The following is a 27443-nucleotide window of genomic DNA, read 5'->3' on the forward strand; positions in this document are numbered from 1 at the left end:
GTCCCCACTTCCCCCCACCCCTTTCAATCCATAAGCTCCCCCAATAACACAGCCCTGCTTCAGGCTGGATCAAAAGGACACCGTTCGACCCTACTGCCTTATAATCAGACGACAGGCAACATTACCAAGGACAAGAGCTCCGCAGTGTTCCCAGGGAAAAGACCAGTTGTCTTCAGCCCTTCCTACACCCAGTTTTTAACCAGCACCTCCTCCTCTCTCTCTCCCCAAATCTGCTCTCCCCCAACTGCCACATCCCTCCCAGCTCATCCCTCTTGGAGGGAAGGCAGCATAACTGATAGCCTGATGCAAAGGCTCTTCAGTTAAGGCACCAGAGAACCTCGAGGATGTCTCTTCCCAGGTACAGTACGAGGCCTTGCCTAGATCCCTGGAAACATCTTTGGGTTTGTGTTTATTTTTCAGTGTGATCATCAAGCAAGACAGCAAAGAGATTCGTCACCATCCATCACGAGCTTCATCGTTTAGTCATAAGATGTATTGCCCCCCTGCAGCAAAATAACACTCCAGCCAGAGCTCCCATTTGTTATGGGCTGGCTGACTGGGACAGCTGTTCGTGTCAGTGCTGTAAACACTCCATTTGGAGCAGAGACAGCAAAATTTAAGTGCTAACAAATGGGATTGCAGGCTGCCGAGGGCACGCGAGGTTAGCGGCTGGTCACCACCAGCTTTCCCCAGCCAGGCTCCTTGAGCAGCTCCGGTCCAGTGCTGCCAACCACCGACCTCCTTCAAACACAGCGCAGGGAGTGTGGCTCATCCCAGCTCTGTCCCACACGTCTCCCCACTCCAGCACCCCGTTAACCCTGCTGCGAGCTGCCACAGCACAGCTACCACAGCAGAGTGTCCCCAAAAGCCATCTGTGAGTGGGCAGGGAGGGTTTGTTATCAGAGCCAGTGGGATAAGGCAGCTTTCTCAGCTCTGCAGGAATGGGGTCAGAGCAGCAGTGCTGGAGGAAAAACTTACTTGTCTCCATGCGTTGAGAGGGAGCTGAATCTGCTTTTCTGTCGTTAGCTTTATTAGAAACGGCATCAGCAGATCAGACAGCAGAGAGAAGGCTTTCTGGAGAGCACTGGCGGACTTCCCCGGTAGCACACGATGATAACCTGCAGAGGACAGAATTAATGCTTAGCTGGGTGTCTCTGACCTGGTACCCTCTGTGCCTTCCAGGGTTAGAGGCATGCCCTTATCTCAGGTTTATTACCAGCTATGAAGACTGCTCAGTGCTAAAGCTCCAAAGCAGCAAACTGAGCCTCTGGCAGCAGCTAGGAGAAGATAACTGCATACTGGGGTGTCAGAGATTATCTGTCACCAGATGCCTAAACACACACTGGGGCTGTTCAGAGCATGCTTTCTCTCCCCACATAAGCTCCACTGTGGCCAGTGTAAGCCAGGCCCCAAGGAAACAGCAGCCTTCCTGTATTCCCAGCCTGCAGCAAGAGCCCCAGGACACGGCGAGGGTGCCTGCACCACAGCCAGCTCAGCCAGGGCAGAGCCTCTGCAGTGCAGCCTCAGTTGATACATGAGGGCTTTCTGGCAGCATCCATCAGTGGATTTCACTGAGGTCACAGCCTCACACATTAGACACAGATGTCACTTCCATTTTTACATCAGGAAAAATAAAGCTTAAAGACATACAAAGCACTGGCAAGATTTCATGATTTATCATTGCTGTCATCCCAGGCATTCACAACAGCCTGGGTTTACCCTTTTGCTCCCTTATAGCAGCTCCTCCAAGAGGTACGTGAGTACCAGGGGCAGGGGACAGGTCTGCTGCTCATTCACACCCATGTCTCTGACAAAGTAGAACCCCTCAGGAAGGCTGCAAGGGTTTAAAAGTACATTACAAATAAGCCCATCACCCTCTGCAGCCAGCCTGAGAACAGTCATCGGGAGCAGTTTACCCCCAAAGAGCAGACAGTGGGAGCACTGCGCACCACGCAGAGATAGGAAAAGTAAAAAGCTGGTGTAGTTTTTCACAGCATTCAGTCAGACCCCCAAGCCGTTTCAGCTGTCTGCAGGCAGCCCTGTGTCACCACCCCAAAGGGCATAGACTGAGTCTAAAAATACAACATGTAAAGCCAGCACACAAGACCAAAGCAGCACCTCACCACTATCTTCCTTTGAGCAGCCTTGCAGCTTAGGAAGGACTTTCTCTTGCCAGAAACTCCCCCCTCTCCAAACAAAGAGCTGGAAAGAAAATCCCACATGCAGCAGATCCTTCAGCGCTCTTGTGCTGTGTCTCATTCAGGAGACAACCACAAGCCCAGGTGACATTCAAGGAGATGAACCACCACTGCTCACCCTCTAGTGACAAAACTATATTGTCCATCCAACACAAACTTCTTGACGCAAAGCAGAGCGGTTGTGGCAGGTGCCCCAGGCTGTAAAGGGTCTCATCCCTTCTGCATCTGCACTATCTGGGTTCAACCTGGTTAGGGAAATAATCTCAGACCACCTCATTTCATGTGGGAACTTCTTAATCACCCAACACCCATCACCTGCAGTGCTCTGACAAGGCTGCAGAGCTCTTTGGTGATGGGGAATGAGACATCAGTGCCCACACCTGTAGCTAAGATGAGCCTAACACAGAACATAAGCTAACAAACTAAAGGAGTCACGAGGCACCAGGAGCTGCTTGCCTTCCTGCCAAAACTAGCTGAGCCACAAATGCTCTCGGTGCCACATTTCAGCTCACCCCTTCAGCGACTGGATGTCCTCGTACCCACCCTCATTCTGGGGACTCCGAGACTGCCACATCTTCCCCTAGAAGAGGCCATGACCTGGCCTCCCTGCCCACACACTATCAGATCAGCTACCCAAAGCAGCACCACAACCCTTCCTCTCAGACATATCCCCCTCTTGGCTAGTCCATATGCAGGAGTTACCCTCTCCCTGCCCTTATTCACCCCTTAGCAGCCCTTTTTGTGGCTTCACTACCTCCTTTTCCAGAAGGAGAACCTTTCATGGTTAGGCACCATGGGCCAATACTCAGAGAAAGACAATCCACTAACTTTCCATGCTCCCACTGTATTGGGCTCACTTCAGCTCCTGTGCTGGCTTACAGTGAAGGAAAACCTGGCACCCAGCCTCTGCTCATCACCACCCTCAGGCCTTGGGGAGCACATAATAGCTGAATAAACAGCCACAAGGATAAAAAAAAGAGCATCCCAGAGGCACAGCTCCCCACAGGTCTGCCAGAGCTCTCTTCACCGCTTGAGATGACACTAAGACGTGTCATCTGCAGGGTGACAAATTGCCAGGGAAGGGAAGAGGGTGAGTCGTCCTCTTTAACTGACCTTTGTGTCAATCACCAGAGGGAGAAGACTGTTCCTGACCTACTCAGGAACAGATAATGAGCCACACGGGGCTGCAGAGAAACCGTTCGTGGGCTGAGCCCCAGCCCTGTTGAACACAGGGCGATGTCCCCACTGGCACCGTGTATGTGTTAGGGTGCTTGGAGAGGGCTGGTGAGAGATAACGAGCACTGCGTGGGCGAGAAAAACAGCGAGGAGCAACGACCAAGTAAAAAAACCCAAAACAAAACAGAAGACGGTGGTTTTCATCAGCGTAGCTGAGTCAGACGAGTGTAAGGTTTAAAATCTGCCCATTTCTGTGCTAAGTCACCCGCAGCTGAGGGGAAGGGGGACAGGGGAGGGCGTTAAGGCCGGAGCAGAGGGGACGGGATGGGCAGCGGGGCCGGCGCCGCTCCGAGGCGGGCAGAGCCGGGCTGCCACCCCCGCCCCGCTCCCCGGCCGCCGTCGGGGGCTGAGCCCCCCTCGTAAAGCACCTCAGGGCAGCACCGAAAGCCGAGGCCGCCCCGCAGCTCGGCACAGCGGGGCCCTGAGAGGACGGACAGACCCCCACCCGCCTCCCTCCCTCCTCCAGCACTGCTCAACGCGGCCCCCTCGGCCCCACCACGGGGGAAACTACTCACCCGGTGTCACACCGTGTTGTCTTGTGTCGTGTCCCGTCCCACCGCGGCAAAGACAACCCATTCCCCTCACCGTCCCCCCCACAGCTGCCCCTTAACGGTGCCCTGACGAGGTAACGGCAGCACCTGGGCCCGGCAGCTCGTGCCAAGGTGGGAGGTGCGAAGGCTCCTGCCCCCCCCGTGCCGGGACCTGCGGCCGGTTTGGCAGCTTCTCCCCCGAAACAAGGGGCTCTGACGAGCCCGGCCCCGCTGGTGCTGAGGGGGGCACTTTCCGTCTCCCCAAAAAGTCCCCAGGGACGGGCGGGTGGTGCGGGGACACACGCACAGCGACAGCATCCTGCGTGCGTGGCAAGGGCAGGCTCTGGCACACAGGTTTTCAGAGAGAAGGTGGGTTTTGCCTTTCAAAGCCACAGAATTGGGGCTTGGGGTTTGGTTTCAGTGTGGGAAGGAGCCTGTGGGAGAAGGGATGCACCTGTGGCTGCTGCATTTTTTTCTTTCTCACCAGATGGTGACCCTGAGCCTTCCTTGTATTTACTACAACAGGGGTTTCACCAGTAACTTTGGCCCCATCCATAGAAGTGAGGGCTTGAAAACACAGGAGGTTTTTGCTGCGAAGTGCTGTCGGTGCTGTCCTTCCCAGCAGTGTCGTCGCTGGGTGCAGTGTGAGCACACCCAAATGAGGGTGCAGGGAGCAAACCTGGCTCAGCATGGCTGCACAGACCGGTAAATGCCTGGGTTCTCCTCCTATCCCACTGCTGGCCTCTGCGTGCATCAGTTCAGCGTGGTCCTGGGAGGTGCAGGGTAGCACTTTCCTGCTGCAGCACAGGACACAGACAAAACCTTGACCAGAAGTTCATGCCAGGCATCGTGCGTTGTGAGAAACTGCGGTGCTGCAGGAGCAGGCAGATGGCTCCCCTTCTTGTGGGGTCGGCACAGAGGTGCAATCTTCACGTGCTGCAAGGAGCACAGTACGGAGCAGAGGAGTAAAAGGCCTCCACAAAACTTGGATAAAGCTCCCACTCGAGCCAGCCTTTGTGCAGGCCTGTGTGGGATCCTGGGCTGGATTTTCAGACTGTCAGCTTTTCTGGATGTGGGAAGTTGGCTTCAAGGAGCCTAATTTCAGCAGCAGGAGCAATCCTGTGCATGTTGGGAACCAGTGCTGTGGCCTCATCCCCGCTGCATTACTTACACACACAACACGTAACATATCAGTGCCACTCTGGCCAGCACTACGCTTATATGCAACAGTGACAAGTGAAGGATCCAAAGGTGTGAATGTCAAAATATTTTATTTACAACAGTCTCCAAAAATCAAGGAACATTGAAAATAGTGAGGGTAGGAGACGACTTACAAAAGTAACACGTGTACGTTACATCAAGAATTGTGCTACATCACTCTGAGAACCGACACTCTAAGGTCTGCACATGACGTGGTGAAGGGGCAGTGCCCTCCCTCCTTGGGGTGCTCACACCTCTTCTCCCCTTGGCTTTTGAATGATTCTTCCTCCCATTTGCTCTCTTCTGCTTCCCGCTGCAAACCTTTCTGCTCATCTGCATGTTGCTTTGCCTCTGGTCCTGGCCATTGCCCCACCATCTTCCCCAGCAACTGCCCAAAGGAGGAGTGGAGGGGAGAAAGGCAAACAGCCAAACAACTACATCCTCACGATGGAGACAGGCCTTGAAAGACTTTCAGCTCTGGGACCCTGGGTACTAAGCCAGAGCACAGCAGTTAGCAGAGGCCTTTGAAAAGCGCAGCCTGTGAACTATGGCTTGTGTGCTGTCTGGGGTGAGGAGTGATTTCGGAAGAAATAACCAAGACACTGTGAGTTTGTCCTGCCTGGCTGCAAATCAATCAGCACAGCTTCCTTGGTGGACAGTGTGGGAGGATTTATACATGTCACAGGGTTAAATAAAAAGCCTTTTATAACCTTCCAGGAGGGCAGGCTGCTCTGGTAAGAAAATTCAGTGCAGGACAAGCTAAAAGAATTACATGGCATGACATAAAGCAACATCCCAGTTTGCTCCAGTGGAGACAAAGCCAGGGGTCTCTGGAGACCATTGCATCCACACTATTGTTTCAGTGGTCCCAGTAACCCTGTAAGCATGTCACATATCCTCCTTGGGGATAGTTCCCAGGCTGGCTTTGCTCTGGCACAGTTTCAGATCCAGCAGGGATTGACAAACACAGCCCAGCTCAGCCACTGATCCTCTTTCAGCATCTGCAGCCTTTGTAATTGTCATGGTCCGTGGCCAAACCTGATGCCCCAGTTGCCAGTACAGGCCCCGTGTGAACCCAGCACCTCAAGAGGCACCACGACATAAGGACACAGAGTGAGGAGACCTGGGTCTATTCCTTCCTCTGCCACTGATCTTTGCAAATCACATCAGCTCCGTTCCTCCTTGCTCCAAAGCTGATTTTGACAGGGCTGTTGTGAGCAGAGACTCTCTCCCTGAGTGTCCACAGCCATGGGGAGCCTTAAACTCACTCAGCAGCTCCAGGGAAGGCAAGAAGCAGCACCACCAGCTCTGTGCATATCTCACAGTGCTTCAACAATGGGGAGCAGTGCCCTTCTGCGACTGCCCGGGGCTGGCAGGGAGAGGGCTTCTGCTCAGGACAGGACCCACTCTGTTTTGTAGGAGAATGCACAGTTTCAACATCACCTCCATCATGAAACATTAACATCAGCTTTGCAGAACATAACCCTCAAAACAGGATTTACTAGAAACAAAGGAGTGGGCAGTTAACAGAAATAGTCCACTGCAGTGTGCTGTAACAGAACTCATGTATATTTCTGTTCAATTGCAGCAAGATTGTTTTGAAATGGAAAATCGGAGCATTCTCCACCAAGTAAGGCTGGTCTGCTGTGTTCTACTGTTTGAAAACACCAACACTGGCAGCTTCGTATGAAGCATTGTAACTCCCTAGCTTCCCCTGCCTAAGAAATTCTCCCTGAGACAACCTCCAGCCACTTTTAGTCCCAACTCTGTGAGCACCTTAGGCATGAGCAGCTACCACACAGAAGGCTGAACCTTGCTCAGCAAGACGATGGTGCCCAAGAGATGGTCTGGGAAACAGAGGAGTCATCAAAGAAAGAAGATAGAGAGAGATGTGGGAGGAATTCATTTAGGGTGAGCATCTGCTCCTGGACCAGTGCCAGACAGGTGAGGCCTTGCTTTTTATTGCTACGAGCATCTGCCTCAGAGCACTGATTCCCAGCAGGGCTGTCAGCCCCACCTGCACATTTGCTCAGATAAACCCATCCATTTTCTTACCTCTATAATTTTATGAATATTTTCTAATCCTGAGGAGGACACTGCTTACATGGAGGTGGATGTACACATCTGCTACTGATTTATTGTCTCCACAGACTCTTGGGGAGATCAGGGGGCTGTAAGCATTTTGGGGAAGGCTGGGCCCCACCTCTAGGCCTCTTTCACTCCACAGCACATGGAGAAAGCACCAGCCACCCTAACCACAGAGCTGCGCAGAGTGAAGTGGTGATGGGGCAAATGTCTAGATCGATCTTTTGACAAGTGTCATGACTACATTTAATCAAGTTTTCAGCTTACCAACATCCAGTGGGTCCTTGCAGTGAAAAACATCACATAGGATCACCTCCTGGCTCTTCTGCCATCCCACTACAATCTGGAGTAAGTTCCTCCTCCTCTCCTTGCCTCAGCTTCCTTCCTGGAGGGGCAAAATCTCCTCAATATGCCTTTGTCAGTCATCTGCTACTGCTCTGCACTTATCTCAGTCTCTCATTTTCCTTTCTGAATCGCTCCAGCCATTGCTCTCCCAGTACCACCTCGGACAAACAAGGGCAAGGTGATGCCCTGCTCCTGCTAGTGCCAGCCAGCCCTTCTGCACTGAGCAAGCCTGGGCTGGCCAGAGAGGAGGAACGAAAATGATAGCTTGTGCTTTCCCCTGCCTGCTCCAGAAAACAGGACAGATCCTGTCAGGTGCCAAGAACTCCGTTATTTTTGTCTGCAGATCAGACACCGCCAGATCAGACCCAAGAGACATAAAAGGTTTTCTACTACTTTGAAATTAATCTTCATCTTCCAAGAGTGGCTGAATGAATGGTCCCAGCATGGTGTGTCCAGAATCACGCTGGAGGTGGGGAGCTTACATAGCCTCTTTATAGTGAGCCTAAACACAGGACATCAGCAGCTTAAATGAGCTTTAAATTTTGCAGGATTCAAAGCACATCTATGCCTTGTCTTAAAGGCCTTTCAAGGTTTCTTCATGCTCAAAGAAGGAGGAACTTCCTCTAAGGGTGCACTCAGCACTTTATTCTCTTGTCTGGTGACCTGGAAATATCCATCAGCTTTAATCACCCCAAGGAGTTTGAAGCATTAGCTAAATTCAGGTCAAGTCACCAGCCAGAGCATCCCTGGCAGCAGCACTAGGGCTACCTTGCTCTCCCCTGCAGCACCCACAGAGCCACATGGGTCTCAGGGGGCTGTATATCATCAGCACACTGCCCTCTACACTTGCTGCCACTTAAAGAGTGCTCAGGGCACCATTAATTTGGAGTAATTAAATTTGGAGAACAGACATAGGGAAAATCATGGCTTACAGATCAATGTTGGGGCTGAACTGTGCACAGCAGCCATCAAAGCAGGACAGCTTAAGGACAGTCAAAAATCCTTTCCAGAACCATTTATTCATGGGCACTGGGTTCATTATGAAGGAACTGGTGCAGATCAGAGGCAGGTGTCAAGGAACATTCAACAGGGTGCAGAAAGGGGTAACGCAGCTGCACCATGGCGTGGTGAGGAGGAAGCCAGGTCTGTTCTGCTCATGCTCTCACCCTCACTGCCTGCAGCAGGATTGCTCTGGATTTCCCCTGCCATCAACAAGGGTCCTGTCCTGGCACTCCTCTCTCCAGCTGACACCTTAGGGAACCTACTTTAGGAACAAGAGTTTGATCCAGTTTCACAGGGACGACACCATGTGAAGGTGTAAGACTGTCAGGGATCAGAGCAGGGATACGCTGAGCCAAGCAGAAGCAGCTGCTGCTCTGTCTCAGCAGCACAGTCCCCAGAACTTGGCTGGCAATGGGGATGGGCTTCCTGGAATTTCCATCTTAAAAAGGGGGTCAATCCAGACAGCGAACACAAAGCCACCAGGGACACCGTATCTGCAAACAAATGGAGTCAGGCTGCTTTCTGGCCACCCCCCTCCATTGGCATCCCTGTAAATAACATTTAGTGCATCTCCCAGTGGGCCCAACCCCTCCCCTTCTGCCGAGGACCAGATGTGCTGCGTATCAATGCACACGCTTGGCTATTTCAATTTTAAAAATATGATAGAATCAGTGATGCTTAAAATGTACTTCTTAATGGCACCAGTTTGCGATTTCATTTTACTTTAATATAAGCCATCTGCTCTGAGCAGGCAGCAGCCGCAGGCTGAAGCTCCGCTGCCCTCATGTCTCCACAACGGAGCATGTCTCTGAGCTGTCACAGAGGATGCCCCACTGTTTGTGTGTGCCACCAGGCACGGGCTCTACCTGGCCCCAGTAGTTACCTCGTCCTCAGTCTAAGAGCTGACTCTGCAGGGACCTCAGGGCTGTCTGTTCTCTCTCCTGGCGAGGTCACACACTGAGCAGGAGGTGGGACTGGGCATCGATACTACCTTGGCCTCACTACTGTGATGAGGAAGAGGAGGGCAGGCTGCTGAGGGCACCAACTGCATTCCTGATGGCTGTTCACAGACCCAAGAGATCCCAGCAAAAGGCTTGCCGTCCCTTCAGAGAGAAGGGGAGAGCCACGTGTCCTGACACCCCCCACGAGCGATGAAAGCCGGTCACTGCAGGTGGTGCCACCCAACACCTCTAGTTTGGATCCCACAATGACACCCGTAAGAGCTCCTGTGCAGTGGGTTCTCTGCTGGTCTAGCTTGGGCACAGCAAAGGGGTGCAGACAATGCTGTTTGCCAGGCCTGTCCAACAGCTCACTGCTGGTTTCGAAGGCTCAGTTAGTGAGGCACAGGCTTGGCACGGGGGTAGGACATCACCTCAAGAGCCATCATTGCAATGCTGACCCTGGCCAAGGGGAGGGGAGGGACAGAGGGAAGGGTTTTGAAAGGGATCAGATGGCCTTCCCGACTTCTCCCCTTTTACCTTTGCGGTTCCAGAAAGCTCTGTTCAAAAAAAAAAAAAAAAAAAAAGGCAGAAAGAAAATTGAGAGGAGGAGACCTCCTCCCCTCCTGCTCACGGGCTGAGGTATTCCCTGGGCAGCCCTCACTGTCCGTCATCCATCCATCACTACCAAAATAAATACAAGTTTAGAGCAAAACCCATTAGAAAATAAAGTGCATCTGGAGTTGAAAAACTTCTGGAAAAAGGGGATTTTTTTCCTCTTTTTTTTTCTTACAAAAAATATCTTTTAAAGAAAAAAGGGAGTAAGAGGACAGAACGTGTGGCTCTTGGCATAGGGTCTACAGGGCTGTCCCATTAGGCAGAGGGATCTTAAATCCGCTCTTCAGCAGGGCGAGGCAGATGCATAGACCCAGCAGGCCAGCAAGAAGCACCCCCAGCACAGCCTTGAGGCAGGAAGTCCTGCTGCGGACGAAGGTGCCAGGCCCCATGATGCTCAGCAGGGCTGTGCTCACAGTTAACGTGTACAAGATGGAGACTCCTGTGTTGAGGGCCACAATCTTCCCAAACTTGGCAAAAGGGGCAATGATGCAGAAGAACAGCGGGACGGTGGCAATCACTGTGGTGACAGCGCTCGAGACAATTGCTACGCCCACGTGACGGACTGCTTCAATCGTCCTCCACTGGCGGCACGCGGTGGGGTCCTGGCAGAAGGGACAGAAGTGTTAAGGGGAGAGGGGACAAGCACATGGGGCTGTACTAATATTTCAGCCCTTGAGATGATGGCTTAGCTGGTCCAGCACAGAGATGCTGTGTGAGTGCAGATCGGACAGTTCATGCAGTCTCTGAGCACACTGGGCAAACAGCCATGAGGTTAAAACCCAGCAGAGGCAAAGTCTGCTGGATATTGTGCCTCCTTTCAGCCACACCAGACTGACTGCAGAGCCTACACAGAGGGAGTGCATGCAGGCACTAAACCTGGGATCACAGTTCCCCGAGCTTTTGTGGTCTCCTTTTACCCAAATAGGGAAAAGATGTTAACAAGGCTGGAGAAGCCTTGGAGGTCCAGCACAGCACAGCAATTTGCAGAGGTTACAGAACAAGCGCAGGGCCATTCCAGCACAAGACTGTCTTCACTGGGGCGTGAAAGGGAGTTGCTCTGGACAGAGCTGTGGCCAGTAAGAAAGGGACAACCATGTGGGTTGGACCCTCAGCTGGGTTTACTGTACTCAGGTGCACAAGCTCCCATCAGTCTCTGACCAGTCAGCTGGACAAGCAGCAAGCATCCCAGGCATGCTGTGAGGGTGGCAAGGCACATTCCCCCTTGGCCATCACGCCTTAGGTCCTGCATCCCAGCTGAGTGGCACGGAGGACATGAGTGGAATGGATGCAAGGTTATAGGAAGAAAAGAGCTCACCTCTGCCTGGTGTAGTGGCAAGTTTTCCCCTGCCAGCAGGTAGCCCTCCACCAAATGCACGCAGTAATCGACAGAGGAGCCAACGAGGATGGAGAGGGAAATGGCTTCCACAGCTCCCATTTCCCAGCCAGACCAGTACATGATGGTCACCACCAAGCAGACCACCCCTGTGTGAAGAAGGTCACGTTAGGTGAATTTAAAGGACTCTGGGACTGCTGTCCAGGCCTGCTGATAAGAGTCAGTCACTGGGGAGTCTGGGATCACACCCCTGCAGGTCTGCACGCCAGCCAGTCGGAATCTTGTTTGCACTCCCTCCTGCCCACAGAGGCAAACACTGCCCTCACCTTCCACTGGCCACTGGGACCATTCAATCAGACGTGCTGGGGACAGTGAAGTACATAATTAAATATTAGGCAAACTGACGGACTGATGCCGATCTAGACTAATGCTTGGTAAATGAATCCAAGCCCAGGCACGTGTGTGTGTGTGCACCCACGCACAGCAGGAAAGAGGGCCCTGTGTTTTGCTTGCTGGAGTTACACACAGGCTGAGTGCACGCACAGGGTTTTCTTAAAGGCAAGAGCAATGTTTGTTTGTGAGTCATGTGTGGGAAACTAAGTGGTTTTAAAATGATGGATTCGATTTTTAAAATGAGAAGTTTAGCAACACACTTAGTCCACAATATTGTCAAATCACCTGCTAGAGAAAAGGAACTATTTACAAATTTGCTTCAAATACTAACAAAACCACTAAAATGTTCAGCTTTTAAAATCTCCCACTGCTTGGAAACAGCAGCCATAGTGTAGATCCTTGGGAAGCAGTGCAATTGTTATTCAGAACATGTGGGACTTAATCACATTATTATACGTAACAGGCAGGGATGGCATTTGTGTAGCTAAACCCCCTATTTAAACAAATAGAAAGGATTGTGTGGATAAAACACACTGGGAATTAGACACACAAACCTACTTTCCCAGCGAGGTTCCTGTGCATTTGTTGAGTTTCTCCCATTCACCTAGGTATATCAGGACTGGCTCTTGGAAAGCCAAAAGGGTTTACACAGAGTAAGAGCAATTCACTTCAAATCACCAGAGACTCAGCAGTGCCACAACCCACCAATTTCAGACAAAGGCAAAGCCTGATACATTGGAATTGGCATTTTTACCTAAAATGCTGAGCAGCACTGGCAGCAGGAGGAGGATGTGAGTGGTAAACACCGCCACTGCAGCCACACAAATAACAAGCGAGAGGACGAGACCGTACAGGGCACTCTGCACTCCTGGAAGAAAAGAGCCAGCTAATTTGACACCTGGAAACATAGAAACATAGAATATCCTGAGTTGGGAGGTGACAGCCGGGATGAGAAAGGCACTGTGTCCCTGCTGGCAACAAAGCAGGCAGGCACTCACACTGGGAGAGATGGGAAGGGGAGGATGAAAGTGGGAAGTGGGTGATGAACTTCTTGCCTCTCACCCCAGCAGGCCAGAGGCCCTTCCCTTCTCTATTTCCCTGGGCTCTGCCTGGGATTTTGACAGTATACACTGCTTGGGGCAGACACAGGCTTTAGGAGATGCACAGCAATGGTAAGGGACTGAAGATACAACACATGCCCATCAGATGGGAGAGAGTGTGCTGTGAAGATGTATCAGAGAGATGGGCTCCTCAGGGAGAGAAACATGGCAGTGACTTGCCTATAATCTCCATGAAGATCTGCTTCCAGTGCTCACAGGTCTGGAAACCGTGCCGGAGAGCAGAGCCCTCTGGGAAGAGCTGGAGCTGCTGCTGCAGGAATGTCTCCCATTTCAGGTAGTCAGCATAAGTCTGGAAGGAAGACTTCCCTTTGTAGGTTGTCTGTAAGAAGATGAACATGTTATTCTCCTGTCGTGCTCTTTGGGACAGAGTATGTATGGCAAGGGAAGGGGTAGAACAAGCCAGCTGGAGTTGCAGCACCTGGGAGAACTGGCAGTGGCAGATGAGCAAGTCTGCCACCAGCTCTTTGCCTGAGCTCTCATGGTAAGAGCAAATTGTGGCATAAGCAGCCACTCTTAGCAACTTGTGAGGGCAGGAATCTGCCTGCAACAAGGCACAAACACCAACAAACACTAAATTATGGCTCCAAATGGAAGTGGCCAGTGCGGAAAGAGCAGAGCTAAACCCCCAGAAGTCACAAAAAGAAACTGTCCCAAGGGTAGATGGTGATGCCATGTGCTCACCGATTCAAATGCCATGGAGATCCACTGCACCTTCCCATCCTTCACCCCCACTGCCCCATGAGAGAGCTGTCCTGGCAGCAGGTTTGGCTCAGGGATGTTCTTGCACTCAGGGTGCAACATCTGCAGGAAGGAGGAGATGCTGTATCCTGGAGAGAAACAAAGAGCAAGGGATGGAGGACAGGGCAGGGAAAGGAAGCACATTGCAGCAAGAGGCAGAAAAAAAAACCCAAGAGAAATTTGCAGGTCCCATTTGTCAGCAGCTGCTTCCCCTTGGAACTCTGACTTGCCAAAGCCCTTGAGGTCTCAGCACCAGAGCCCTCAGCTGCTGCTAAGCTTGAGAGGGCACTCTGTGCCATCAGCACTGGACAGGACACTACCACCAGAAAGTGCTGAGTTACATCAGCATAGGAGCTGTTTGCCTGGCCTGGTTGGGATTTTCTCCAGGCATGAGACTGGCTTTTGGCCTGAAGCCAACATATACTTAGACTCAGCTCCACAATCTTGTGACCACTGAAGTTGGAAGATGGAGTTAGTGGTTACATATGTGAAGCCACAGAAGCAATGAGTAGCCTCATCACACAGAGATCAGGTGTGATTTGCTGGTTATTCAGGAGCTACTAAGAAGATATTTACTTGTCCAAGTCCTGGTTTGCTGTTGAGGACCCCAGCTCAAACAAACACTGCTGCAAGCAGAGCTGCAGAACAGGAGTCTGATCTTCCTCCTCATCCCCAAAACGCTTGGCACAGCACATGGAAGCATAGCCCATGGAGCTGTGACTTGAGCCAGGTGGAAACAGGCAGAGCTGTGCTGCAGCCAGGTCAGGAACGCTGACTGCTGAGAAACACCTCTCCTCCCTGCACTGCCTGCATTTATCAGTGACTGGGAGCTCCCTCTCCTTTCCCTGCTTCATCAAGTTGGGATCTGAAAGTTTAAAAGCCCTTAGTAGCCATACTGCTCAGATGGGAGGGTGAGAACCAGTCTCCACCCAGGCACCCAGTATCTCTGCACAGAGTCTGTGGCTGGCGTTAGTCCTACGTACCAGAGGGCAGGCACTGAGCTCCTCCTGGCTTCACCAGCTCGGTGTTGCTGGCGATGGCTTTGCAGAGGCGGCACAGGTTGCCAATCTCTTTGAAGAGGTCGAAGCTGTCGTCATAGATAACGCTGCCCTTTCACAAGGGGACACAATAAGAGCACCACACGTGAGGCATACACACAGCAACTGGCACAAGAAGGCAGAAGCTGAGTCCTCTCCCAGCATAATTTTGCTGGGGAAAGGCTGTGAATGTGTCAAGGTATCAGATCTGGGAGATAAGCTGTTCCTGGAAAAGTCACATTTAGAAACCTTTCCCCAGAGTAACTGATTTGTATTTTTTCATGTTAATATCTTGTAACAAGATAAACAATTATAGAAAAATATCAGTTCCCTAGGCCTTGAATTTGTAATGAGATTTTCATACTGTGCTCAAGATGGGTTTGCTTCCGAAATCCTCAGGAAAGCCAGATTTAGACTCAAAATTAGAAGGTTAGATATTGCACTCAGAAAGGGATTTTCTGAGAAGTCGGAGGTAATTTCAGTAAGGGCTTCCTGATCTCCATTATTTGTGAATCTGTTAAAACAGAAATGTACTTTTGGCTCATCACAACGCTACCATCTCTGCTATTCCATCTGTCTAGGCTGCTGTACCACGCTGCCTGGGCTGTGGGGATTAACTAAAAACCATCCAGGGAGACCTTCCTTCACTCATCAGCCCCGAGCATGCCGTGTACCATGTCTCCGATGACGTGGTTGTCTGGGCGTCGTGTGCGATTAACACCTCTGATCCCAAACACTACGAACACCATGGCTCCTGTGTCTACCAGTGGCCGCACCGCTGGCTTCCCGCAGCCCGTGTTCATGCAAGGATTAAATCCAGAAGTGGCCGACAGCTTTGCTTTGGGTGCTGCTGTCAAACACAGAAGAAGGATTGGTTACATCAGAAGGCGGCAAAAAAAGGTCTGACTCTCTGGCCCAGCCAGCCAGACATGGCTCAACAAGCCCTCACCAGCTTACCTTTCTCACTGGGAACATAAAGGATGCCCTTGGTGGGTCCATCTGGGCTAGAGCTGAGAAGACAGCCAGGAGGTGCTACACACACTCGGCCGTGGTAAGGGGGCTTGTGCGACTGGGCAAAATACAGTTTCCTGTGCAGCAAAGAAAGTTTGTTATGGGGGAGCAGAGGTAATAAAGATGATGTGTCCAAAGCATTACACAGAAACAGATGTTCTCAGGGACAGAAGGAAAGGAAAAGGTGAACAACTCCAAACCTGAACCCCTAGCCATTGCATATTCTGTGCTGCCTGTTCAGCCCAAGAGTTCAGGTGGGTAAGGGCAAGAGCAAGACGAGCAATGTCTTTTTGCCACCCAAAGAAGCCCCCAGTCACAGTCCTGCATCTATCAAGCCTTTGGCGCATTAATGATGCCATGGGCCTGCAAAATAACTTTGCAAAGATGGGGCACAGTTGCAGCAAAGCAAGTCCGAGGGCCATGGATGTCACCAACTGAGGGCAGGACTGGCACTGGACATCAGGCATCCCATATCGGCCACTCAGCTGTGCTGTTTTTGCGGTCTGGCCCTGAGTGGGTTTTGGAAGGTTACCGTGTTCGCTGCTGCTCCTTGGCGGCCACGTAGAAACTGAAGTCGAACTTCCAGCCTCTCTTGGTGTCACAGGACAAGGTGGTCATCATCCACTTCCTGGGGCTCGTCTGCTTAAGCAGCCCTACTGTGGACACACAAGCTGTCAGCTTCCTGGTGAAGTTACCGAAAGGCACTCTATACACCTAAGCAATGGATTAATGAAAACAGACACTTAACTCCACAGGGTTGCAGCCTGTTGCACATTAGCATCACACACTCCCCTCCTCCCTGAGCGCTGGCACAGCCGCACAGAATGAGCACTGCAGGCACAAACCCAGCCAGCCCCCAGCCTGCCTCCTTCCCAGGGTTGGCCAGTGTGTGATGGGGCCCCTCACCACCCCCATTCTCTGTGGCCTCGGCTGAACGGTGGCTGCTCTGTCCAGGGTGAGGGACATCTGAAAACGAGTCCTCCTGGGGTTGTGTGTGTCCCACAGGGCCTGTGCACAAGCAGTGTTGCCTGCTTGCCTGTGTCTGTGGACAGACAGAAGGAGGCAGTGGGAATGCAGCTGTCTCAGTAGCAGTTCCTACTAGAATGAGTTCAGCTGACGATGCCAGGCCTCATCTGATCTCCACAGACACCCACACTTCTGCTCCCATTGCCAACAGTTGCATCACAACAGCAACAGGTAAGTATTGTGGCACTGCAAGGCACAATCTTTAATGACACCAGGCACAACGCCCTCTGTGTTACTACCTTACTGTAATGCCCTCCAAATTTCACCCTGAGCTACCTAGGACCCCGTGGAGAGACCGGAGGAGGCTCTTGTGCTCACCTGTTGAGTGCTGCACTCTTGATAGAGGAGTCCAACATCCCTGGACTGACTCACCTGGAATGAAGGCACCTCCCCGTCTCCCGGTGACACCGTCTGCCAGGGGGCAGGGACACTGGCGTTGAGCGAGAATCTGTAGATGGCTGGCCTTCCCTTGCTTCTGGACTTGGAGATATACACAGTCCCCTGGAGATCTGAAGAAAACAGAGGGCATGAGGGCTAATGGTACTTCTCAATCAGCAAATCCTACAGACATGGACAGCAGCGAAGGAGGGCTCTTCTGGTTTGCTGTCTGCTCTGGGGCAGCAGGCACAGCCTCTGCCTTCTAGCAGCACAGCACACCTTTCAAAGGTTTTCACAAACATATCCTGAGCTGCAGTAATTCCTGACGGCTTATTGATTCATGTCATCTTGGGACCTGGCCCAATAACTATTCTATCCTCAAAATCCCCTGCAAAGCAGGCTGAATTTACTCTCCTCACAGCCTGCCAACAAGGTTTTGACACAGGACTGAGATGCAAAAGCTCTGAGCTCCCAGCCCTGTACTCAGACCAGAGGGATTTGTCACTAGACTGTACTGCCACCTGGGTTATAGGACCACGTCCTAGAGAACAGTAGGCATTCAAGGGAAGGGGGATTGTAATGATGCCACTTACATCCAGCACCAAGCTAGGGCTCAGTGGGGCAGGGTCTGAAGAGAATTATTCCCCATTAGCTATTCAGATCATATGGTTTAGTTTTTACTTGAGTAGATCCTTGGGCCCCGGACCCAAATGTGGTCAGTCATCATGCCCCACTTACCTTGCTGCCCTGTATCACTTATGCTCCCTTTGCTTCCCCAAGGTGACCCTGAGCCCCTCTTCTTTTTTTCCAAGGAGGTTCGGATGTTGTTCTGCAAACTGTGGGGCTTTTCCTGAAACAAACCTGTCCCACAAGGTTAGTCAGGGAGGAAAGAGCGAATGGCATGACAAGAGACCTACCAGCCCTGCACACACCGCAGACTCTGCTATTGAACACCTAACCCTAAGCAGGGAGCACAGAGCCACAGACCCCCAGCTGGTCACTGGCATGTGACCAGCACTTATGAGTAAAAGCAGTCACTTTTCATGGACTATAAAGGAATTGCTCCAGCAGAAACACTCAGGCAGCTCCTGGATAAAGCAGGAAATTCTTTTCAAAATACTCCACTCCTATAGGGAACTCAACCATCCCATGCCCGGTGTGTGCCTCCCTTCAACGGGGCCCATCCAATGTCCAATGAGATATTTGAACAATCTAGGCCTCTACCTCATGTTTCAGCTCCTCCAGCCCAGAGCTTGGGCCAGGCTGCACCCATTATGGTCTGGAGACCAGCACTCTCACCTGAGCAGGTAATGCAGGAGATGCCTTCAGCACTCAGGTTGTATTTCAGGTCTAGCAGCACCTGGATGTTAGTGTCTGGTCGGAACAAGACTGGAGCACGGCTAGCTGGATGGAGGCGGCTAGCAAAGAATATGGACAGGAGCAAAACGAGGAGAAAGAGCCCTGCAAGGAGAAGCCCAGGTAAGTGTGTGGGACCCTACATGCATCTTGGACATAGGACATACTCAGACAGCAGAGGTGTGGCAGAAAGACGGTATTTTCAAGAGGAAAAAGGAACAGCCCCTAAAGCACACTGGCAGCTGGGCTTTCTCATAATGAGCCCCATGCCCAGACAACCCCATCAGGACTTGCCATTTCAGATCTGAGTGAAAGGAGAGGGATGGGAAAGTCTCAGAGTTCCTCATGCAGTTCCCTTAGGGACTGACTGTTCTGGGGACACTCTTGACTGAGTTAGAAGCCATGTATTAGGTCCCTTTTTTCAATCTCTCGTCACTAATAATCAAGGCTTGGGGACTGACTGAGATGCTGACAAACCCTCTAAAATCCATGCAGATGGAATAGCCCCCTCCTTCCTTACCCACAATCACCCATCTGCTCTTCACTGCAGACCACAGCACCCAGTGTTCCAGCAGCTCCTGCAGATGACTTATCAAGTGACCCCGGTTGCTCTTCTCTGCAGGGAGCTGCAGATTCTCTGGCATCACAGATACCAAGGGGACGTCTCCCATTTCCAGGGAGACTAGAAAGAGAGAGAAATTAAAGGCAGTGTCAGTGCTCAGTGTCATGAGTGTCTCTCATAGCTTTCTGCTCTCCTTTACAAAGTCTTCTGCAAGGTGCTGTACAACTCATTCAAGCTAAGGAGATGCAGTAAGACCCAGGCAGAGGCAGTGACTTGCCCAGGATATCATAGGAAGCATCTTTCTCAACTCACTGCCATGTGACAACTACACTTCTAAACCCATAGTTCAGTCCAAGGCTTATGCTTCAGGCTATTCTTCCTCTGCCAGATCCCACTAACATTGTCCATATGGCCACAGGGACACTGCATGCTTCTTGGGCCAAGCAAGATTTGTCCCTGTCCCACTAAGTATGTCTTGCAGCTAACTACACACAGCTGACCTCTTCCAGACTGCAGCCTGGCTCCTCTCTGATCTCTTTACTCCAGCTCAGGGATGCGTGGGCAACTGCCCTGTTCTCTACAGGTGAGAAGTGGGCCCTTGCTGTAGCCGAGTCAAAGTGTGCCTGGCATGCTGCACAGCTGACCCACAAACCATGCTTGGTCACCAACTGGAACAAGCTGCTTTGCTTCTTCACGAGTTACCTGATGCCCAGGGGCCCCTGGAGAAAAGCATCCTGCTGTTTACTCTGCTCCAGGGAAGGCGAGAGTCATTTCCATACATTACCATTGCACGTGGCTCTGGCATACTAAGCAGACAGCTCTCGCAGCACAGTGCCAAAGCTTAGCTGTCTGCCTATCAACGGCAGCTCAGAGCCTGCTCTGCAGGGAGGGGGTCTGCACACTGCTGCGGCATTGATGGGCTCTTGGCCATTGATCCATTTGCCTCCAGTTCCAGTTTGCTGCTAAGCCTGAAGGCTACTCGCTGCCCAGACCACTCCCGTTGAGGGTTTTAAAAGGAAGAGATCCCAGCAAGTTTTAAAAGCCAACTACAACAGAGCACGACCCTGTAAGCACACTTATCTTCGATCAGGACTAGAAGGATTATCTCCTGCTAACAAGAGATAGGGAATTTCTAGGCTCTTTTTCTAGATTGCTTATGTGGTCTCAGGCAAGTCATTGCCCTCTTCTTGCCATGACACAGGACATGCTCTGAGGAGGTAATGCTGGAGAATAACAAAGTGTTCTCTCGCCTGCTTCCTAAATGCAGTACTCTGAATGGCAGGGAAGAGGAGAAAACTCTTTACTCAAAGGTGAGCTGTCCTGGTGCTATGGATTAGATGTTTCACGGCTACATCCGTGTCACAATCAGTGATTCCAGACAGAAAGTACAATCCACATTAGACCCAAGAGGATTAGCAAAGTAGTTACAAAGCATATATCGACACCCACTGAAGATCTCAAAGCAGCTTCCAACCATTAGTGAGTTCAGACTCCTATAACCTCCTGTGACAGCACCATCTCCAGCTTAAAAGTAGGGAAACTGAGGCATGGACCCATGGCAGAGACAGGAAGAACTGCAGGATGAACAGGGCAGGGCGGTCCCCCTGAAGGCACTACGCAGCAGGCACATACCAGGCTCCTCCTCCACGCTGAGCAGGGGTATGTCATCATCCAGATAGGGAAGCGTCTCTCTGCCTGCTCTGGAGGTGGCCTCCGAGGCAATGAAGAGATCTTCAGCCAGGTGCAAGGCACTCTTTTTGGTGCACTTCCGACTACAGCTGCATTGGAGCAGGGAAGGAGACAAAAGCATGAGTTTTAAGCCACATACCCTGCCAAGAGTTACCAGTGGGCTCCTTCAGTGACAAGGAGAGCAGCAACAGCCTGCTCCAGTCACTTGGAGAGACAACAGGCAGTGCCAGGAGCAATTTCCATTGCTAAGTGCTGAGAGGTCAGGGGCTGAGCTGCTATGACAAAGCAGCAGCAGGCTGGGCTGGATCCACAGAGCAGGGCTGAGCCATGAACACCGGGTGCTGAGTGATGGGAGTTTCAGCAGTTCATCTCCCTGCTAATGAATTAGATCAGGCCAGGTCATCTGCACTGCTAAAGAGCAGGGGAAGGTGAAATGTACTGACTTTTGAAACACAAATCTGCATGCACTGCTTGTGCTCACAGGCAGGAGCAATGCTGATCTGTCTGCCTTGCAGGGGCTGTGTCTCCACAGCTTGAGGATTTAGCTGGGCAGTAAGTGTTCTGAGGACACAAGTAGCTCCAATACTCCATGGGACTCAAAAAAAGGTATGACTGGCATTGCAGTCTTGCTCCAGAGAGGCACCTGTGTGTGCACCAGGAGGAACAAGACTGGGACCTGGCCCTTCCATTTTGCTCCAATCTTGAATGGCAGGAGTTAAATTCCCTTCTGTTAGAGACTAACAGGGAATGTCTAAGCCAAGCTGCCTGAGGGGGGTGAGGATAACTGAAAGGGATGAGGATAACCAAGGGGACAGGACAGGGATTTGCACACTGCCTTGGCCATGAGTTCCACAACAACTTCCCACCCACAGAAGGAGGCTCCAGGGCTCACCTGGTTTGGCAGGAGCTCTCTAGTGGGGACACATAAAGGGTCCATATTCCAAGAGCAGCTGGCATGGTGAAGAGCACAGCTACCCAGCAGCAGGACACAATCAGTGACATAAAGAGTCCAAAGTCATGCACGGCTGGGATCTACATGAAGAGAGAGAACATGGAGCTGGGATCAGCTGGGGCAGGAGACCCGGAGAGACATCACACCAGAAAGAGATATCTGGAGGAACCTAAGAATAGCACATGCTGACCTCAGTCATGGTAGTCAGCAAACCTGGTAGGTACAGAGCCGAGCTGGTCAGTGGCACAGGAAATATTGCCTTGGATGCTGATACAGGGAGAGTGCCCACTGCCTTAGAGCAGGTAAGGGATAGCCCTCTGGGGCAAGCAAGTCTGGCATGTCCCTGTGCTGACGGAGAGGACAGAAAGATGGTCCTGGTGGCTTCCCTCTCTATTAGGGCCTCCAGCAGAAACAGAAAGCCCCAAATCCCAAAGCTGCAGCATACCTGAGAGAAGATGTTGGCAGCATATGCTGCAGCTGTGGTCAGGGAAGTGAAGAAGGTGGCCTTCCCTGCTGTCTGGATAGTATGGATCATGCGCAGTCGCAGGTCCTTGAGGTGGGTGGCTTGGCGGTAGGTGTTGATGAAAACAAAGACATCATCAACCCCTGGGAAAAGAGGGGCAGATTTTGATACTTTGCTCACAGTAGGGACACGTGCTAAAAATCTAATTTGCCCTCAACATCTGACCTGGAAATATTTCACTTACAGGTAATGGAGGGAAAGGGCTTGAAAATTCAGTCTGCGTTTGCCACCATCACCTTTCTCTCTCCTGCAGGCAGGAGCTACAGCAAGGCAGCACAGGTAGGTTCTGAGTAAGGACATGCTTACCAATCCCCACAATGACAAAGGCAGCCACACCATTGAGTATACCCAGGTACTGGATCCCAAACACGACGTGGTACAGGAACAGAGCCACCAGGCAGCTTAGCCCAATACTGGCGATGCCGAAGAATGACAGGAACACTACAGGAGGAAAGGAACGTGGAACAAATGGTACTGCTGGCTGTGCCCTGGGAGAACAGACACCTCCCGCCTGCCCTGTCAGAATACTGGTTCCCAGGAGTGTGTTGGTGACAGAGAATAGCTCTGGGCTGCAGGAGTACCGCTTGCAGACTCCTTCCGCCTGCCCTGTCAGAATACTGGTTCCCAGGAGTGTGTTGGTGACAGAGAATAGCTCTGGGCTGCAGGAGTACCGCTTGCAGACTCCTTCCCACGAGGCCCATCCATGAAATTACATCAGCTTTACACCAGTGTCAGTAAGATGGGAATTTCCATCTTATTCCTGTTCTCCTGTGAGCCTTCCCCCCAACCTGCCCACAAATCTCTGCCCTGGAGAATCAGATTTGCATGACCTTCTGCATGCTGCTGTGTCACAAAGTCAGGCTGGTGTCAGGGCACCAGAGCCCCCCCTGGGGCTTGCACAGACACAGGGAGTCACGGTGTATTTGGCTTTGTGTGAGAGCAGGGCAGCCGTGACTGCAGCCTACCTGAGCAGGAGGTAAGGATGTAGACCAAGACAGCTATGCAGCTACTGCTGATGAAGGCCAGCAACATGTCATTGTTAAAGGTCCTCCTCACTTCATAGTCAAACAAATCCGTCCCTCCGTACAGCACCTGGACTTTGCTAGGGTGGGAAGATATGAAGGAAGGAAGAGGAGTAGGCTGAGTTGAGTGTAAAAGGGAGCAGAGCCAGGGGATTCAACAAAGCACAATGTCTCCCCCAGAGCCAAAGGAGGTCACTGCTCTAATAAACCTGGCTATTCTCTGAGGAAACAGCTCAGAGTGGTGAGAGCAGGTTGAACAAGGCTGCTGCTGGAGGTGAAGTTCACACAAGAAGGGAGAAAAATAAAAGAGCAGGTCTAATATTTTTAAAATTCCTCCAGTGCATGGTGGGTCTTTGGCACTAAGACTTGCTCTCAGCAAACAGCTCCTGAGGCCTCCAAAGCCAATTCCATCTGGAATGCTAATCATTGCTTATTATATTAAGCACAAAGGTAATAACCAGCAGATGTGGGCAGAGTGAGAGCTCATCAGAAATCATATGATTTACCAGCTTCTGGTTCTGGAAGCAGGCTCTGAGCGGAAGTAATCCCAGATAATTTCACCAGGAGTACAATAACACCGCACCACAGGAGGCTATCAGGAATCCAAGCTTCAGAACCGAGCCTTGGCCCCAGTTCCCTTTTGGCTTCCCATAACTGCAACCCGCTCTGCCAGCCCATCGCTGACAACGCTCTGTGGTGCCTGCTTTCAGGGCTGACAAGGGCTGGCTGCGTTTCACTCTGCTTTTGAAGATCCATATCCCTTGTTCTGGGAGCTATTGAGATTCAGGGCAGCAGGGAGCTGGAGACTGAGCAGGTACACTGACACGGGACCTGCTGCCTTCCCTCAGCTGCCTGGGTACTGGGCTACTCTTTTAGCCCTTTTAGCTCTATTTTACCACCTCCCTCTCACAAGCACTGAGCAAAGCTCTATTCAACCAAAGTCATACAGACCTGGTGGTAAAAAAGCCTGTATTTCCTGAAACTTATCCTGCCCTGAAATTCCCCTCCCCATCGCCCTGTATAAAGAGCAAACACTTCTGTAAGGAATTACACTAGCATGAGCAAAAGCAGAATCGAATCCATAGGTTGATGCCTTGAGGAAGGACTATTTCAGCCCCTGCATCAGACCAGCTGGGGCCAAATTCAGACCAGGAAGGCAGAGAAGCAGCTCTGTTGGACCCAGCGGAATTGGACTTGTGAGATTGAAGCAAACAGATCCAATGCCAGACGGGGCTGAGTGGAAAGGCAGGCACTGGATTCAATCTCTTGTTCTACTGTTGCTGCAGTAGGAAGTGGCATTGAAGGGAAGCATATGAGAGGTTTTCTGCCATATGCTCCCCACCCTCATCACAGCACTGGGCCTGAGAGCCCAGCTTCAAAGGAAGTTTTTTCTCCTTCCTCTGGAGCATTACGCCATGGCCACTGTTTGAGACTGACCCGCTGGTCAGTCAGTGGGTCTGAGCTGGCATGCCAAGCCTTCCATGCCTTCCAGGTGACACTGAATGCTGCAGGGCTATCAGAGCAGGCATGTCTGCCCTGCATAAACCTGAAGACAGAGCTTTTACACCCTCAAGGGCCTGTTCCATCCACTCCCTTAGTGCAACAGAAAGCACCGTCCTCTCTAACCTCTGCCTTTCCCTGCTCTCGCCTGCTCCCAGCAAAGCACCTGCCCTGTCTGCACAGACCCTCACCTTGTGGATTGCTTGGCCAGCATGGCCACGTAGGTGATGACAAAGTTCTGGAACTTGCGGCGCTGCTCCTCCCAGCGGTCCTCCACTGAGTAGTAGTTTGGCAGTGGTGCCCCAAAGAGGATTTCGCTCCGCAGCAGGGAGCTTTTCATGTTCTCGGCAGACAAGCCTTCATCCACATACCAGTAGAATTCGGGGTGGGTCATGGCCAGCTCCAGGGACCCTGCAGGAGAAAGCAGCATCATTTTTGTTAGGTCCTGCTTAGTTGACTCGGCAAGGCACAGGGTCTAGTCTGACAAAGGGAAACTGGGAGTGACCCTGTCTCAGAGTGATGCTGACTGCTGCTGCCTTGCAGAGAGCAAGGAGGGCTGGAGAAAGCTGAGCTGCAAAGACTCATGTTCCACTTCTGCTTTGTGACTCTGCTTGTGATGTTGCCTGCATGCAGTTCCCCATCAGGGGGACATCTTCCACCTGACTGTGATCTGAACCACAGCTCCCCTGAGCAGCAATGCACACAACATCCCCATCAATACTCACGCTGCTGGATGCACTTAGTTCTCATACATTGAGCCAATATTTGCTCCATCACACTGGGAAGCACAAGAGCTAAACAATGCCCATGGAAGATGAGGAGCCCTGGCTCTGCTGTGACCTGGTACCTCTGCCACCCGATGGTGTGAGGGATGCAGAGATGGAGGCACTCAGCTAGTTCTGAGTGAGAGACACTGCCTGTCTACCCCGAAAGTTCAAGTTTCCTTGAGTTCACATCAGAAAGACCCAGAAACGATGCTCTTTCCTATTTTGGTAGCAGAACTGTTACTCACAATGGAGCAGAGTGAGTTAATTCTTTGCCTGCTCCCTGTATGGCTCCTGGACAGCTATCATCTGCAGCCTGCGCTTGGGAGACAGATGGAGGCTTCGTCCCACAGCCACGTCACACCCACAGACTCCTCATGATTCACCTCTTTCACCATCCAGAGCCTCTGCTTTACTTTACTTTACCAGTACGGAGCTGGGAGGAGGAGGCAGTGCCTTCCTCCTCCACTCCTTATTGAAGCCTTTCCAGCTGGTGACTCACAAGCTGCCTTTCAAGCTCCAGAGCAGCCCACAGACCTCTTGCATCTGCTCCATGGCGCAGGGAAGCTCATCCCTATTGTCTGTCCAAGACCTGACATTCCTCTACTTAACCACGGTCTTTCACAGGGGACAAGGGTCAGTAGAAGGCATCTGTACAATGCAGGACTCCCCCTCATTTGTCCCTCTCCTGTGTGACCCATGACTGGGGTTGCAGGGGCTTTGCTGAAAGGGTAGAAGAGTGGCCCTAGCACAGAAAGAGCAATTCCTCAAGGCACAATGTGGCAGCATCTTCCTCTTTGCACAAGGCAGTCACCCCTCTTAGCTGCACACCAGCGACAGCCTAAACTTGCAGGAGATGCATGCCTTAAACACGCCAGCCCTCGACCATGGCCCTCAGCTCACCTTGGATGTCAGCAAGGTCTTGTCCCATGCCATCATAGTAAATCTTCCCTCCTCTCTCAGTGGGGAAGAAGTAGGTCATGAGGGAGCTGGGAGGGGAGCAGTAGGAATAGGAGCCAAGGGGCAGGTCCTTCAAGACCTCGTGGGGCTTCCAGCAGAACTCCCGGAAGCGAGGGTGGTCCATGATCTTGCGCTCAACCTCATGGATGGTAACCAGGCGCTCGGTGGTGAAGATGTTGTTTTCAGAGTCCCCCCGAGCCAGAAAAATGAGCTCAATGCGCCAGTGGGCGTGTGTCTGTGTGTTGGCGCTGATGTAAGTGCTGGAGTAGTCCCAGCGTGGGGCACCCCTCCCAACTCGGGAAGTCCGGTTTCCTGGGTTCAGGTGGGCACGGGGCTTGGGGGAGCTCGTCCTGCCCTCTCGGGTGCTGCGCTTGACCCGTGCGCTGACCCCCAGATGGGAAGCATTGAGGTGAAGCTGCTGGAGCTGCTCAAAGATGAGCCTCTGCAGGGTTTCAGAGGTGAAGTCAGCCAGGTCCCGGCGGTTCCTCCCCCATGACCCAAACTGGGACTTGAGGGCCAAGGCAAGTGCATCGAAGCGCTGAGAGGACTCGTGGTTGCGGATCTCGAAAGCATTGTAGGAGATGTCAATATCCAGGGCTGGGTAGTAGAGGAACATGACAACAGCCAGCACTGCAGGGATGGCACAGCCCAGGAAAAGGATGAAGCCAGCGCAGTACGGGTTGGTAAATACCCAGCCAACAATATTCCAGAAACCAGACACAGGCAGTGTGACACGCGGGGGCCTGACTCTGCATGGGCTTTTCCCACACAACAGAGCACCCTCCCAGCTCTTCCGGGAGCTGAAGGCTACCTCTTCGTCTTCCTCATCTAGCCAGGCGTCCTGTAACAACGGGTCATCATCTGTGTCCATGTCCAGCACCTGCACAAAGAGGCAGAGAAAAGCAGTCATCAAGGCCCAGCAATGG

The 27443-nt window shown here is 51.9% G+C and overlaps 1 protein-coding gene across 1 annotated transcript in view; it reads right to left on the minus strand.

Annotated features, from left to right (window-relative positions):
* Positions 1 to 5282: 5282 nt before the first annotated feature.
* DISP3 (dispatched RND transporter family member 3) overlaps positions 5283 to 27443 on the minus strand; it is a 38643-nt gene continuing 16482 nt past the window's right edge. Inside the window, exons 2-21 of the mRNA XM_068415071.1 lie at positions 26461 to 27397; positions 24985 to 25204; positions 23237 to 23373; positions 22578 to 22712; positions 22194 to 22354; positions 21689 to 21828; positions 20740 to 20885; positions 19066 to 19227; positions 18489 to 18650; positions 17928 to 18050; positions 17184 to 17320; positions 16318 to 16499; positions 15732 to 15862; positions 15449 to 15624; positions 14721 to 14847; positions 13681 to 13826; positions 13159 to 13318; positions 12633 to 12746; positions 11468 to 11634; positions 5283 to 10754 (exon numbers count right to left, since the gene is read on the minus strand). Of these exons, the coding sequence (XP_068271172.1) occupies positions 10392 to 10754; positions 11468 to 11634; positions 12633 to 12746; positions 13159 to 13318; positions 13681 to 13826; positions 14721 to 14847; positions 15449 to 15624; positions 15732 to 15862; positions 16318 to 16499; positions 17184 to 17320; positions 17928 to 18050; positions 18489 to 18650; positions 19066 to 19227; positions 20740 to 20885; positions 21689 to 21828; positions 22194 to 22354; positions 22578 to 22712; positions 23237 to 23373; positions 24985 to 25204; positions 26461 to 27388 (4017 nt within the window). The 5' untranslated portion in view covers positions 27389 to 27397 and the 3' untranslated portion in view covers positions 5283 to 10391. The remainder of the gene's footprint in view (positions 10755 to 11467; positions 11635 to 12632; positions 12747 to 13158; positions 13319 to 13680; positions 13827 to 14720; positions 14848 to 15448; positions 15625 to 15731; positions 15863 to 16317; positions 16500 to 17183; positions 17321 to 17927; positions 18051 to 18488; positions 18651 to 19065; positions 19228 to 20739; positions 20886 to 21688; positions 21829 to 22193; positions 22355 to 22577; positions 22713 to 23236; positions 23374 to 24984; positions 25205 to 26460; positions 27398 to 27443) is intronic.

The sequence above is a fragment of the Nyctibius grandis genome, chromosome 17 (assembly GCF_013368605.1).
Source record: "Nyctibius grandis isolate bNycGra1 chromosome 17, bNycGra1.pri, whole genome shotgun sequence".
Lineage (NCBI taxonomy): Eukaryota > Metazoa > Chordata > Aves > Nyctibiiformes > Nyctibiidae > Nyctibius > Nyctibius grandis.